General features: G+C 31.7%; 2 protein-coding genes across 3 annotated transcripts; one reads left to right on the top strand and one right to left on the bottom strand.

Annotated features, from left to right (window-relative positions):
• Positions 1–4,224: 4,224 nt before the first annotated feature.
• On the bottom strand, positions 4,225–6,693 carry LOC133289163 (dolichyl-diphosphooligosaccharide--protein glycosyltransferase subunit DAD1). Its single transcript, XM_061487033.1, has 5 exons — positions 6,481–6,693; positions 6,357–6,404; positions 5,128–5,215; positions 4,881–4,924; positions 4,225–4,576 (listed from the first exon to the last, which is right to left on the bottom strand). The coding sequence occupies exons 1-5, from the start codon at positions 6,562–6,564 to the stop codon at positions 4,493–4,495; spliced, it is 348 nt and encodes a 115-aa protein (XP_061343017.1). The 5' UTR covers positions 6,565–6,693; the 3' UTR covers positions 4,225–4,492.
• A 1,152-nt stretch (positions 6,694–7,845) lies between these two features.
• On the top strand, positions 7,846–12,714 carry LOC133289201 (uncharacterized protein At1g32220, chloroplastic). Of its 2 annotated transcripts, none has more exons than XM_061487090.1 (7): positions 7,846–8,096; positions 8,945–9,038; positions 9,148–9,236; positions 9,337–9,392; positions 10,422–10,568; positions 11,713–11,838; positions 12,121–12,418. In XM_061487090.1, the coding sequence occupies exons 1-7, from the start codon at positions 7,984–7,986 to the stop codon at positions 12,282–12,284; spliced, it is 789 nt and encodes a 262-aa protein (XP_061343074.1). In that variant the 5' UTR covers positions 7,846–7,983; the 3' UTR covers positions 12,285–12,418. The 2 variants fall into 2 exon arrangements, with proteins under 2 accessions (XP_061343074.1, XP_061343073.1); XM_061487089.1 differs by having other exon boundaries at positions 7,850–8,096; positions 12,137–12,714.
• Positions 12,715–13,655: the final 941 nt, after the last annotated feature.

The following is a 13,655-nucleotide window of genomic DNA, read 5'->3' as shown; positions in this document are numbered from 1 at the left end:
AAAAGTGATAAAGATAGAGAGAGATAATTTTCTTAAAATATGTGTTTTTAAGTAATTTTTAAGCTAAAACTTTAATATAATTTCCAAACAGTTTTTAGCTTTTTTTTTTTTTTAACTTTAGTTTATAAGTAACTTCTAGCTTAAAAATAAGGGAATACAAAGAGGCTCTAATATTATTATTACGTGACACCAATCGCATTCGCTGCTCTTTCATTAGAATCCCGTACCGTAAGTCTCTATTTTTATCTTCTTCTTTTTTCCTTAAATTGATATTCGTGAACTTCCTTAAATTTTTTAAAAAATATTTTCAAATATTTTAATTATAAGCTTTTATTAAAATTAATAACAAATATATTATTATAAATATTAAATTTGAAAATGGAAAACGCATGGTAATCTAAGTAAGTAAAAAAAATATAACTCAAACATAATTTATGTCATTACGTTATATTTCACGTAAAACAATTACTGGCTCTACGACTAAATCTATTTCTTATAGAAGTATTTAAATCTAATCTTTTTTATTACAAATTAACTTTTTAGCAGATAAATGTTAAAAAATAATGTTTTCGTAAACTCAATTTAGAAACTATAATTCAAATCGTGTGAAACTATAAAATGCACAAATATTTTAATGCTCGAGCACGTGATATCAACAACCTTCTCACATATCTTATTTTAACTGTCATTTGTAATCTTTGTTAATTACTCCAAAGGAAAAAAAATATTTTTATTTTTGTTGTAGAAATTTTTTTTTATCACACTCACAAAAAAATAAGTGATCTGCTGATCTTTTCTTCCTCATCTCTTTATAATTGGATCATTCACTATTATGTAAGTGTGACAGAAACTTTTTTTCTGTAAAGCATTAAATTCTTATTTTTTAGGAAAATTATTTCTGTTTTTACTGCAGAAAAATATTTTTTACCACATTCATATAAAAATAAATGAATCACATTGTAAAGAAAAGAAAGAAAAAATATTAATGAAACTCATTTACTTTTATATGCATATGAGGGTGAAAGAAAAAAAAAATCAGCTGCAAAACAAAAACATTGAACCCAATTTTTTATTATAAAAACAAAAAACTCATAATTTATTTTCCTTTTCGAAGTATTTTTCTTCTTCTGTTTTTACTTCCATTATTGTTGACAATGACTGGCATTAATTTTATATTCATGAGTCAATTCCTATTTCTATAAACTTAAGCTATTTGACCCGCATATGAGATTGACTTAGTCACAATTAAATCATTATCCCTCCTCAAATATGTATTTAACGTGAATCAAATTTGTTCATTTTTCACAATACTCAATTAAAGTTTATCGCCCGTCCTAAATACGATGAGTGACATTAATTTTATATTCTCATTTAGTAAATAACATAATTTTGTGTTTTTTTTAATGAAATACATTGTCTTGATGTGTTTTTGGTATTTTTTTATAAAGTTTGGAGAGAGAAAAAGTGGAGAAAAGAGAATGCAAAAATACACCAAAACGATAGTTTCGTTAAAAATAATAATAAAAATGTCATTTAAAATAATAAATATTTTTCCTTAGAAAATTGAATTTAAACCTTTTGAGTGAATTACTACGATCGTTACTAACTGGAAAAACATTCATTGCATATTTTATTATATCTCGTGTTAATAAATTTCATTTTAAATGTCACAATAATTTAATGACAATATACTAATTAATAAAAAAATAAATGAGATAAGAAAAATAACCGTTTAAAATCCACCAGCATTATCGCGATTAAAATACCCCGTAATAATTGCTTTCTCTATTATTTAGACTTTAGCCCTACTAATAATAAAAATAGATGGAGGTTATATTTATCGCTTACAAACTTTTATAATTAAATCTTAATCATTAATTTCTACTAATTTATTGAAATATATTTATCGTTATAATTTATTGAAATATATTTATTAATTAATTATTAATTTTTAATAAATTATAACAGAATGACGAAAATCAACGGTTAAAATTTGATTATAAGAATTTATAAGTGAATTTTTTTGTAAATATAGCCTTCCTCCTAAAAATACGGTTAATTTATTATTGTTTCCCACCTTTGTTAGTTTATAATTAACATTTTAATCTAACAAAAATGGCACAGAATTTTTAAATTAGACAATTTTAAAAAACATATGAATCCAAAAATAAAAAAATATTATCAGAGATGTATGCATATTTGATATAAGTAGGATCTAAATAATATAAATTATAAGAAGACTTTAAATTGTAAAAAAAATACATAATTATTTAAAAAATGAATAGAAAATGATAAAAAAATTAAATGTGTGATTCTTCAAATGAAAATAAAATAAAAGATCAGGTTATTTCAAGACAGTGTACTTTAGGAGCTGAGATTAGGAAAGAAATAAAAAACATTACTGTAAAAAGAAATTAATTTGAGAGTGTAATCGGAAATAAATAAAATATAAAAATAAATATTTTAAAAATGCAATTATGTTGAAATTTGGGGAGAAAGAAGTCAAACAACCGTGAATCTTAAGAAAAAAAAAGAGTTTGATAATTAGGGGAATGTTATATTTATAAAAATTTTGTTTACAAACTACACTATGTCTTATCAGTAAGTAATAGTATAGTTTGTAAGTTTGTAAAAAAAAAATTGTCAATATAACCCTTCTTGTCAATATAACCCTTCTGTAATAAATAAGGAAAAAAGACGTATAGTGTTATAGGAAAATTATTAGATTGTGTTATAAAGATAGAGATTGTGGGACTTACACTTCAAAAAATAAAAAAAATATGCATCTCATAATCTCTATCTCTATAACAGAACCTAACAACTTTTTTACAATATTATACTTCTATTTTCCAATAAATAATTATCTCATATTCAAATGTGGGACTCCATTTTATTATATATGGATTGTTAATCAAATTATAGCCTTGTAAGAAAACAAAGTTAAACTTTTAGCATTAAATTTATTTTATAATTAAATATAGCCTGTTAGTTTATATAACTTAGAGAACATCCTTTCAGCAACCTATATGATTAACTCTTTGGATGGATTCTTGTCCAGTGTTTTTTTTTTTTAAATATTTCAATTAATTAATTGTTTTACAACTAATCCAATTCAAGTCCAAAAATCGGTAACGGGTCTAAAATTAGGGCTTTAAAATATTTCCTTTGAAAGTTAATATAACATGATTCGTGGAAAGTGGCACTTTCTCTAACCTGAGCAGGTTTTATGCTATTTTAGTTAGTTTTAAGTCGTATAGAATATATTTTCCATGAGTAATACTATTTGTTTTCACCAATTTGTATTTGTTATAACAAATTCATATTATAGATATTAGAATGCCTATATTAAATTATGATTGAGGGGGGAAAATGAAAAATAAATAAATAAATGACAAAATACAAAAAAAAAAAACTTTTTCACTTTTCTTAGTTATAAGTCGTTTAACGGAAACTAGTTCATGTCATTTATAACATTTTTTTCCCCTTTACATAATTAAAATCCAACGACCCATAATTAATAAAAATAACATTTTCAGATCAAACTCATCCATTAAGCTAGTTCACAAACAAACTATGAGCAAATTTATTCACAAGAGATTAGAGGCAGTAGTAAACGAACTAGATAGGTGAAATAAGTGGACACGAACTACGTAGGATTAGCTACAAGAAATGAGTGGTTCACTTTATGTTTTGCACAAGCCAGTGGCTTAAGCTTGCACTTTGGGCTTGGTTTACACAATAAATAACTAGAAAGGCTAGATTGACATCCATATGTGATATCCTCTCCATCGAAGAGCATATTGGAGTGCATAACGAGTAATCTCAGCATTGGGAGAGAAATGGTGGGTGAAGAAGCCAATGATTGAGTCAGTGAATGAATGAAGCCATGGTGTGCAAATAAGTGAGATGAATTGATGAAGGATATAAAATATTAACTTCCTTTTGTTGAACTCTAAGCTGCTTGAGTTCTCGAATCTGTTTGGTCAATAAAAGCAATATTATCATAAAACCTGATTCATGAGACACGGGCAAAACGCCCACAGGCGACTTGATTTTTCGTTTTCATCTTCATCCTCGCCCTTATGGATCCTTCTATTTTGTGGTCTTATGTCACGTCAGAAAATGTAACCTCACAAAAATTTATAAATTTCTTTTTACCAAGGAGGAGGCAGACAGGCAGTGTTCGATCATTTATTCTTTTCTTTTTTTTTTTATAAAAAAGAAGACTACAGTAGTACTCGGATTTACTTATCCATGTGAACACCTTGTGTAAATCACCATTCAAAGAGTAGTTTGGCAAAGTAAACTTCTACTATCTCTTTGTTCAAAACAATGACCCAAAAGAGGGGGTGGGATTCAACATAAAACTAAAATATTTGTCTAAATGCCAGTGACTATATATAAATACTATTGCAAAAATCCAGGTATACTACTATTCATTTTTATTATCCAAGGGTTCATTTGGAAACAACAAAAGCCACACAAACCCAATTTAACCAAGGAAGTTCATGATCACCAAATGGAGTACCAAATTGCAGAGAACAAAATCTGCAAAAGCACGCTCGGGTGCAAGATCCTGCAGTAGGATGGAAGACCAAATATCTGTAAGAACATATCAAGTGAAGAAAACACCATGCGGACAACAAATCACTTCATTTCATCATATCCTTCCCGCTTTGTTTTGTCAAGTTAAAGATGCAGGATCTAGGTTTTGAAACTACACAATTTTGCCAGGTTGTTGAAATATAATATGATGAAAAAAGAAAGCAAATCTAGAAATATTATGGGTTGCAAGTCGCAACTTGCATGAATAATTGCAGGTTTCCATTTGACTCAAACAGCAATTCAAAAATCAAAATAGAAAAGAAAAGAATTTTTACCTTGAATTCCTTATTCTCTTTATTCACTTGGATCCGGAGACAAACTGGTCAAGGAGGATACAAATGATAAGAAAGAAAAGAACAAATTTTATGCTCATGTATCCAGTAGGTCTAGAAGTCTCGTATAAATATGCAAATATATCTAGTAGGCTTAGAAGTTTCATAGTGTACTGAAATTAATATGTGTGTGTACATAAACATGCATATCTAGCTAGCCTGCAAATTGTAATAGACCTTCGCCACTTACCAGCCAGAACTGCAGTCCCTATGCAAGAAAGTACTCCTGAAAGGAAGGAGTTAAATGGAAATGAACCCACCAAAGCCATGTAAACTACCTGTTCAAAAAGAAAAATAAGAATGTAAGCTTCAACAAAAGCAAGTAACTTTGATATAACCCACTAACCAACCTTGAACCTTCACCAAGAAATTGATTTTGCGAGTACAAACTTTTATTTTATTTTTTATATTTTTTTAAAACTTCAAACGAGGGAATTCATTAAACTAGAAACTGGAAGAATGTCCAGTAAAGCAAGATTACAACTTTTGGGAGGGTCTTCCTGAATCCACTCTATCACTAATCTGTTCTGCTAGAATAGCTAAGGCATGAGCTAGCTTATTCTAGTCTCTTTTAGTGTGGGAGAAGGTACATCCTTGAAGTTATTGACCTAAAGAAAGGCAATTCTCCATTACTAGGTCAATCAGATTTGACAGCTTGTACAAATTCTAGGAATTCAGTATACACAGGTCAGAGGCTAACAGAATACCCAAACACATTCCTTGAGCTTCGGCTAGTCCAGTGTTCAAAGAAGCATCGATCTGCCATTAAGAAGCTGCAGCAATGGCCCCATAATGGTCTCAAAAAATAGTGCCAACACCCCAACCAAGCTTTGGATGTGTATTTCCACTGCATCTACATTTAGCTTGTACCCGCCATTCTTCGGGGGAATCCATTTCCCTACCTCTTTTTCCATGTGTCCTCTACTCCTCTCAAGCAAGCTTGAGGTCCAACCTTGAGATCATTTTCTTCCCAGAAATCATGCAGAGATGCTAGGGCTTTGGACATTAGCAGCACGTTTTGCTACGGATTAATTTAAAAAAAAAATGCCTATTATTTTTTCAAGAAGCTAAAAAAAACTCCAAAATAATCTAATCCAAACACACACTAGGTCCGCTGAATTCAAGGGTTTTCCCATGAAACGTAACTTGTTTCTACATGTCCAGATGTCATGGCCAATAACAGCATAAACCTCAGATCCATTCCATTCAGGGAAAATTAAAATATATTAAACCAAATATACACTAAGTTAACATCGATCCCTATGAAAAGTAGTATATTCAATCACTAAACGGAAAAATCGTTCGGCATTTTCTAAGCAATGAAACTAGACAACTCCTCCCATTATCAAATGAGAACCTGAATGTGCACATTTCGATTGAAATCACACTAAACAACAGTTAAAATCACAGATCTAGTACCTGGATGAGGGCGGTGAAGACAGCGAAGGCGACATACAGATCAATGATCTGTAATAAGAATCAAAGTGGGGTTAGAAAAAAGTAAAGATTTTTGGAGAAACGGAGAGGGAAAGAGAGAAGGGACCTTGAGATTTGTAGGGGTTGCGGAATAAGCAGACCAAAGAGCACGGAAAAGGTCTTGGGCATCCTTGCTGGTAGACCTTGCCATTTTCTCTATAAACTCTTAGTGACTCACCAGACAACAAAGCCAAAACCCTCTTCTTCTACCTTCACGCCACTCTCCTCCAACACTACCTTCAAATCCCACCTTTGAACTCAGTTCAACTCAATAACCTCTAAAGTCGTCTCTTCCACCCCTAAAATCGTCTTTTCATACCAGTGGTTTTAGAGGTTTCAATGTTCAGTCCAAACATGGCCCTTTTTTTGACTCGGCCCAAATATGGCTAAAATTGGATATCTCAATTGTCTTGGGCTTAGGCCCGAGAACATAACCAAACTATTGAATTAAAAATAAAATAAAATAATCATTATTGGTTTAATTAATAAATAGTTTGTTCTCTTAAAATATTCTTAATTTTTTTTATAATAATTATTAGTTGATAAATAATTTGTTCTCTTAATAAGGTCTCGATTGGAGGCTTAAGAATAGAGAAAATAATATCAAGACAACCGCTCTTATAATAAATCCGATAATATTTAAATCAACATAATCGAATAACCCATGAATGTACATATACATACAATTAGATTGAATTTATAATCAAACCAGTCCAAATAGTCCTATCCTACGTAGCACTGATACTGATACGGAACACGTGACACGATACGACACGACATTCCGACACGTTGATTCTAAAAAATGTTAGATTTCGACACATTAGGACACTTTTTGATATTAAATAATATTTTTAATTTATGTAGTGTATATTATATTTAATATTCAATAATTTAACAAAAAAATAGAACTGAACTTACAATATTCATCAATTTCGTAAAGAAACATAAGATATCTCAAATATTAATATTAAACTCAATAAAATTGTAATAGTAATCCAACGAATCTAATAGTTGGAACTAAAAACTCAATGCAATGGAACCTTTGAACCTTTTTTTGAATTTTTATAACGCGTATTAAAGTGTTGAAGTGTCGGACACGACACATCAAAATTTTTGAAGTGTCGGTGCTTCATAGGTCTCATCTGAATCAATAAATGCATTTATGGAATTTATACATTTAGTTTCATAAGAAACACCTTAGGATATCAAATTAGTTAAATATTAGCATTTTTGGAGGTATATGAATTCAATAAATAAATGAATAAAAATAAAATTAATTAGCTTAAGCCTTATTGTTATAATAAAAAATCAAACTACCAAAAAAAAATCATGATGAGAAAATGGAAAGAAATGGAGAAGAGAAACAATAGAAATAGGAGAAGAGTAGTAGGCAATTAATTGCCAAATCGAGTGGTTTTGGAAATTAAGGGAGGAACAAATTATGTGTCCCTTAAATTTAGCGTGGTGGATGGTTCAAGTTTCTTTCTTTGTGCTTCCTTCTACAACATCTTTAGTTACTTCATCTTCATGTGCTAAGTGCGTGAGCTGAACTCATCCCCTCCAAACCAAAATGGCGTCGTTTTTGTCTCTGCCTGCAATTTCCGCTCGTCCCATTCCACGTGCCTTCTCTCTCAAAGGACCTTTCTTTCAAACTCCAACCACCTTGCATTTCAAAAATAACCGGTTGGTAATTCAATCCCCTCTCCCAAGCTCTGAACTTTTTTTTTTTTTTTTGCCTCTTTGGGTTTCAATTTGCTTCCCTCCCTCTTTCAATTCTTCATGTTTTCTCCTATTTTATAGTGTTTTGAACATGGAGCCATGAGATTAGTGTACTGTGGTTCTTTGTTTGTTCGGTGATAGATGACGGTTCACAATCATCAATGAGTTTTAGTGTGAAACAGGAAGATAAAATTTCAGACGTGGTCAGAGAAAAAAGTTTAAGCTTCTGATTTTCATTATTTCATGATTAATGTGTAGTCTAAGGATTTTAGATGTTTGGTTTAGGACAGTATTTATTTTAAATGGGAACCTAAGGGTGAATTGGATGGTGAAATGGAGTGGTGAGATTTCAGGATCTTAGAGGTTAAGCCATGACATATTCAAACCTTGTTTCAAAGGTTAACCAAGTGAAGCTTTTTCAGAATCGAAATTGTCTCATTGAACAAGATCCAATGATTAAGCTTGGACTATTAAGCATTTGGTATTGAGTAAGGAAAGTACTTTTTGTTAAAGGCTACTTCACTTCCCTTCCACATTCTCTAGTATGAGACCTTAATTAGTCTATCTTGTCTTGCAGTGTGCCAACTTTTTCGTTGTGATTATCTATGCTCTCAAAATTCTTCGTGTTGCATGTGACAAACATTACTTGCATTAAGCTCAGGTGGCCTCTGCATCAAGATACTGATCCATGTTGCCAGCTATGTAGTGATAGTTATTCCTTTGCTTTACGGTTCTTGACTGTTGTATGATCCAAGACTCGATTTAAATATACATGACATGTCCTCTAATGGTTTATATATATTTTTCTGCAGGTTTGCAGTTAACTGCAGATATGCAGAAGCAGGTGTCGGGGTCGATTCTACATCTACCACTATAGATGTTGTGGCTGATGTTAAAAGTGAACGGGTATGTACACACAACCCACTGTTTTTAAATCATTTGGGATTATTCATAAATTATGCATTTTTGAATATTTTTTGCAAAACCATTCTTGTGTAAATGTCTTTCTTTGTAGATTGTAGTCTTAGGAGGCAGTGGCTTTGTTGGTTCTGCCATATGCAAGGCAGCAGTATCCAAGGGCATAGAAGTCATAAGCCTAAGCAGGTTATTGAAATGTTTAACTAATTGGCTAACCTGTCTTTTTATCTGTCTCTTCCTCTCTGTCTATTGTTTTTATGGATTTAACTGACATTTTGTTTTACAGGTCAGGACGTCCAACTTACCCGGATGCATGGGTAGATCAGGTTACTTGGATTTCAGGCATGTTAATTTAACCTAATTCTAAACAGATACATGATTTTTTTTCTTGTAATTGGTTAAGGGAAGCCAAGCATAGATGGGAAAAGGGCAGGGAGAGAATAAACACCATAAAAACCAATACACATCAATTGTAGGGAAGAGTACTTTATTAATACCAGTAAAGATACATACACATTGCCACTCATTCCATATCATTCACTTGTGTTTATGTTCAGAATTTCAGATATTTCTCTGTTGCATTTCACTTTGTGCTTGTGCTTGTGTCCTTTGGTTGATAAAAAAAAAATGTGTACCCAAGTTCAACAATCATGGCAGGCCACAGGTCATTTATCAACAAAATAAGTTCAGGCTCAAGGGGCTAGCAATGGAAAAATTCATACATGTGGGCTATTTTGGCCATAAGCTAACAAGAACAAAATGCCTTTATCACTTCAACCAATGCATGCATTACAGAGAAACAGATCAAGTTCTAGAGTGTTACAATCATAGGGCATAGCTTTACAGTTTTGAAGTTCGAATTAACCATTTGAATACATTTCAATTCTGTTTATTATGAATTTGCGGTACTAACTCTATGATAAAATACGTTTTCCTTTAGTCAACCACAAAATACGTTTTCCTTTCAATACTTCTGCAGATATTTGTACACTCTTATTTGACCAAATAAAATATAATGTCAATCTTATCTTCTTTACGGTACCTTAGAAACTGTTGGAGTATATAATATTAGCCTGAAGATACACAGGCCAGGTATGATCTGATAAATAAGGTCTTATTGTTCCCTCTGATCAGATAATTACAACATGATTATTCCTTTTATATTTACAAATCTACAATAATTACGCAATTATTCCTTTAATATTTACAACATTCAGGCTGATTTGTAAGCATATAAAAATCATAACAATATCATTGAATCCAAATAGTGAGATATATAAAAAATAATGTGTTGTCACATGTAAGAAACTCTCAAGTGATTTCTTCAAAAAAAATTCTGTAGGAAATTTCAGTATTATGCCTAATGTGCAGGAGATGTTTTTTATGTAAACTGGGACGAAGTACTCGGTGGAGCTACTGCAGTGGTTTCAACCCTTGGAGGTTTTGGGACTGAGGAACAAATGAGAAAGATTAATGGCGAGGCTAACGTTGTGGCTGTGAATGCTGCAAAGGAATTTGGTGAGCCATCTCATTGAGCATTAATTTGAAGTTAAATTCACTTACATTTAGCTTTCATCATTCATATTACTCTACATTTTAGCCATAGACTTTCATGCATACCCTTCCATGAAGCAAGACATATCCTTTTGAGAGCAATGTTGTTGTATTTTATAAGGCAAGCCTCATTCTAATTTCCATTACCCAATCATCATATATTACCACTAATGTCCTGCTTTATTGAAGTGTGAAGTGCATTGAAGTGTCTGATAGTATCACTACGTCAAGTAGATTACAATTATTTACAAGAAAAGTATGTTATTAGATCCTAAAGTGATTTCTAGAGTTCTGTTTTTAAAGAGCTGCTACTCTTTATCTGTAACTTGGTTGAACTCTGGAATTTGCTATGATTTATTTCTCTCTTGAGAATGTTTATGGATCTGATGAAGGATAGGTGGAATTAATCCACATACAACAATATTTTTTAATTTCAATCTACATTATTTGCAGTTGTGACTGAAAATCTGATCAAGTAATAAGAGCAAGAGTGTGAGTTTTGATAATTAATTGTAATAATGGTGTCTTTGATGTCATGCGTTTATTAAGCAACGAATTAATGGAAGATAAAGGAAATAGTTTGATGTGGACTGATGAGCAGCTCACTTTGACTTATCAGTTACCTCAGAAAAACCATAGGCTCTTTCCCATTCTTCAGCAAGTTCGTTTTGTGCAAAAGTACTTAGCACATTGCAATGTTTCTTCACGTTTCAGCTGGTTGGTTTGAATTAGTAGTTGCTGTAAGCCATTATTTTGTATTCTAGTTAAATCCAAACAGAATCTGGTTTAGTGCATATGTCTTTGGATGAAGTACATTCTGTTTGGGATATTTCTTCCTTATGATGCTTCGAATTTGTATGTGCAACCAAACATTAATAACTTTATGCTCTAATGATTGCAGAAAGTTGTCCAAAGTAAACAAAATATGATTTTTTTCAACCAGTTAAGTTCCTAGATTAAGGTTATCCTTTAATTAATTCCCCAAAATCCCAGTAAACCACAGTTCCTGGAAACGAACAATCATCAAATGTTATGAATGACTATTATAAGCCTATTCCATAATAGAAGGCATTGGATATCAATTCTCACCCCTTTTTTTGCCTTGCAGGAATTCCCAAATTCATCTTGATCTCAGTTCATGATTACAACTTACCATCATTTTTACTTTCATCTGGGTACTTCACCGGAAAGAGGAAAGCAGAATCTGAGGTTCTCTCCAAATACCCCAATTCAGGTAATTATTCCATGCCTTTCATGATCTTGAAACTAATTGGTATTTGAGTTTTGTACACAAGGACCTCAGCTTAAACCTATTTGCAAATAGCATCACCTGATATGCAAATGAGTCGATTGGTTGAAGTGATTATCTTTAACAAATCATTGAGGATCCAGCAATAGGATGTATGTAAGATGAATATCATGCTTTTGAAGGATACAATGCTAACTAACTAACTAACTAACTAAATGGATAGCTCTTGCTGTTTTTGTTGACTTGCATTGTTGACAGTTCACTTAGATTGCAACATCTTCAGGTATTGTCTTAAGACCTGCTTTCATATATGGGAAAAGGAGAGTGGATGGTTTCGAGCTTCCTTTGGATTTGGTAGGTCAACCAGCAGAGAGAATTCTACGAGCAGCAGAGAACTTCACCAAACCTTTAAGCTCTCTTCCAGCATCTGATCTACTCTTGGCTCCACCTATCAGTGTTGATGATGTTGCGTTGGCTGTTATCAATGGTGTCACAGACGATGACTTCTTTGGTATTTTTACAATTGACCAGATCAAGGAAGCTGCTGAAAAAATGCGGGTATGATCCACACACAAGTGGAGTCAAACGAGAAGTAGTACAAAAGCATCTATTTCATCTTGCTTGCTGTATTTGGTCCGTACCAGACATTAAAAAATGGCCATAATTCTTAATTAACATAAAAGTATGTCTAGTAAGCAAATTTTTAAAAGAGTAAATATCAAAGGCTATTCGTGGTCCCTAAGAAATTCAAAGTGAACTCATTTTAGTCTTTTTAAGGGACTAATGTGGGTCTTTTTTGAATTTGTGAGGGACCACGATTTCAACTAAATGGGTCCATTTTGAATTTCTTAGAGACCACAAATAGCCTTTTTATTTGCTAGGGACTAAAGCGGGTATCGTGAAATTTGCTGAGAACCGAAAAAGGTATTTCCCTTTAAAAAAAAAAGCAAGTAAAGAAAGCAAAAAATATAAATAAAATAATAAACGAGCTCCCCACTTTAATAACTCATTTTAATAGAAGCATTCTCTTTATGTAAAATAAGGTTTAATGGAAGCATTAACAACTGTTTTTTATGTAAAAAAGGATTTCAAAGAAAAAAAAAATCATGAGTATTTATAATTATAACTCATTCTAGTATCCGTACTATTAGCCCACATTGGAGTGTTGTTTTGTTAGCGGCATGCATCTTGTAAAACAAACAAGACCAATTTCCAGATTTTAGTTGGGCAAATTACATGATACCACCCCTTAGCTGCTTTTTCCAAAAGCTATTTTGTAATTTCAATTAAAACAAATACCCACTTTATATTATAATATTGTATTAATTAAATATATTTATTAATTTTAAGACAAAATTAACTCTATCCTTAATTACCACAACCATAACTGCTCAGCCTTTTGTCATCAACCACCATTTACTGCCCATCCTTATTTAAATGAAAAAGAAGAATGGTGATCGCCATCAACCAAGATTTTTGTTTTCTTGCCAATTCCCATAACCTCCTTATTCAGTGATATGCTGCATATTTGGCATCACCATATATCCCCTTCACTACCAAAACTGAAAAAAATTGCTTGATTCCGGGCTTCTCACGCTTTTCTTGCTAATGAGTGTTGTCTCCATTATTTTATTTTTTTGAAATATTTCAATTTATTACTTTGCGATTAATCCGATTCGGAACGAGTCTCGAGATTAAAATTTTAAATTCCTCTTAAAAACGGTATTGAGAAAGGTCAAACATACTCTTATATTCTACTTCCCTGACATTAATTGAACTACCATTATTTGGTGCCATCTACA

The sequence above is a fragment of the Gastrolobium bilobum genome, unplaced genomic scaffold (assembly GCF_033153095.1).
Source record: "Gastrolobium bilobum isolate Gb01-03AN ecotype WA unplaced genomic scaffold, APGP_CSIRO_Gbil_v1 utg10696, whole genome shotgun sequence".
Classification (NCBI taxonomy): domain Eukaryota; kingdom Viridiplantae; phylum Streptophyta; class Magnoliopsida; order Fabales; family Fabaceae; genus Gastrolobium; species Gastrolobium bilobum.
Note: the sequence above shows the minus strand (reverse complement) of the source record. Positions and strands in the feature narration are given on the sequence as shown.

Bases quoted from the DNA above. Each gene is read 5' to 3' on its own strand.
- LOC133289163 (XM_061487033.1), bottom strand. From the start codon at position 6,564: ATGGCAAGGTCTACCAGCAAGGATGCCCAAGACCTTTTCCGTGCTCTT. The intron at 5,216-6,356 runs GTACTAGATCTG...CTTTTTGAACAG, and splicing joins TCTTCACCGCCCTCATCCAG to GTAGTTTACATGGCTTTGGT. The intron at 4,925-5,127 runs GTAAGTGGCGAA...CTCCTTGACCAG, and splicing joins AGGGACTGCAGTTCTGGCTG to TTTGTCTCCGGATCCAAGTG.
- LOC133289201 (XM_061487089.1), top strand. From the start codon at position 7,984: ATGGCGTCGTTTTTGTCTCTGCCTGCAATTTCCGCTCGTCCCATTCCA. The intron at 9,039-9,147 runs GTATGTACACAC...CTTTCTTTGTAG, and splicing joins CTGATGTTAAAAGTGAACGG to ATTGTAGTCTTAGGAGGCAG. The intron at 11,839-12,136 runs GTAATTATTCCA...CAACATCTTCAG, and splicing joins CTCCAAATACCCCAATTCAG to GTATTGTCTTAAGACCTGCT.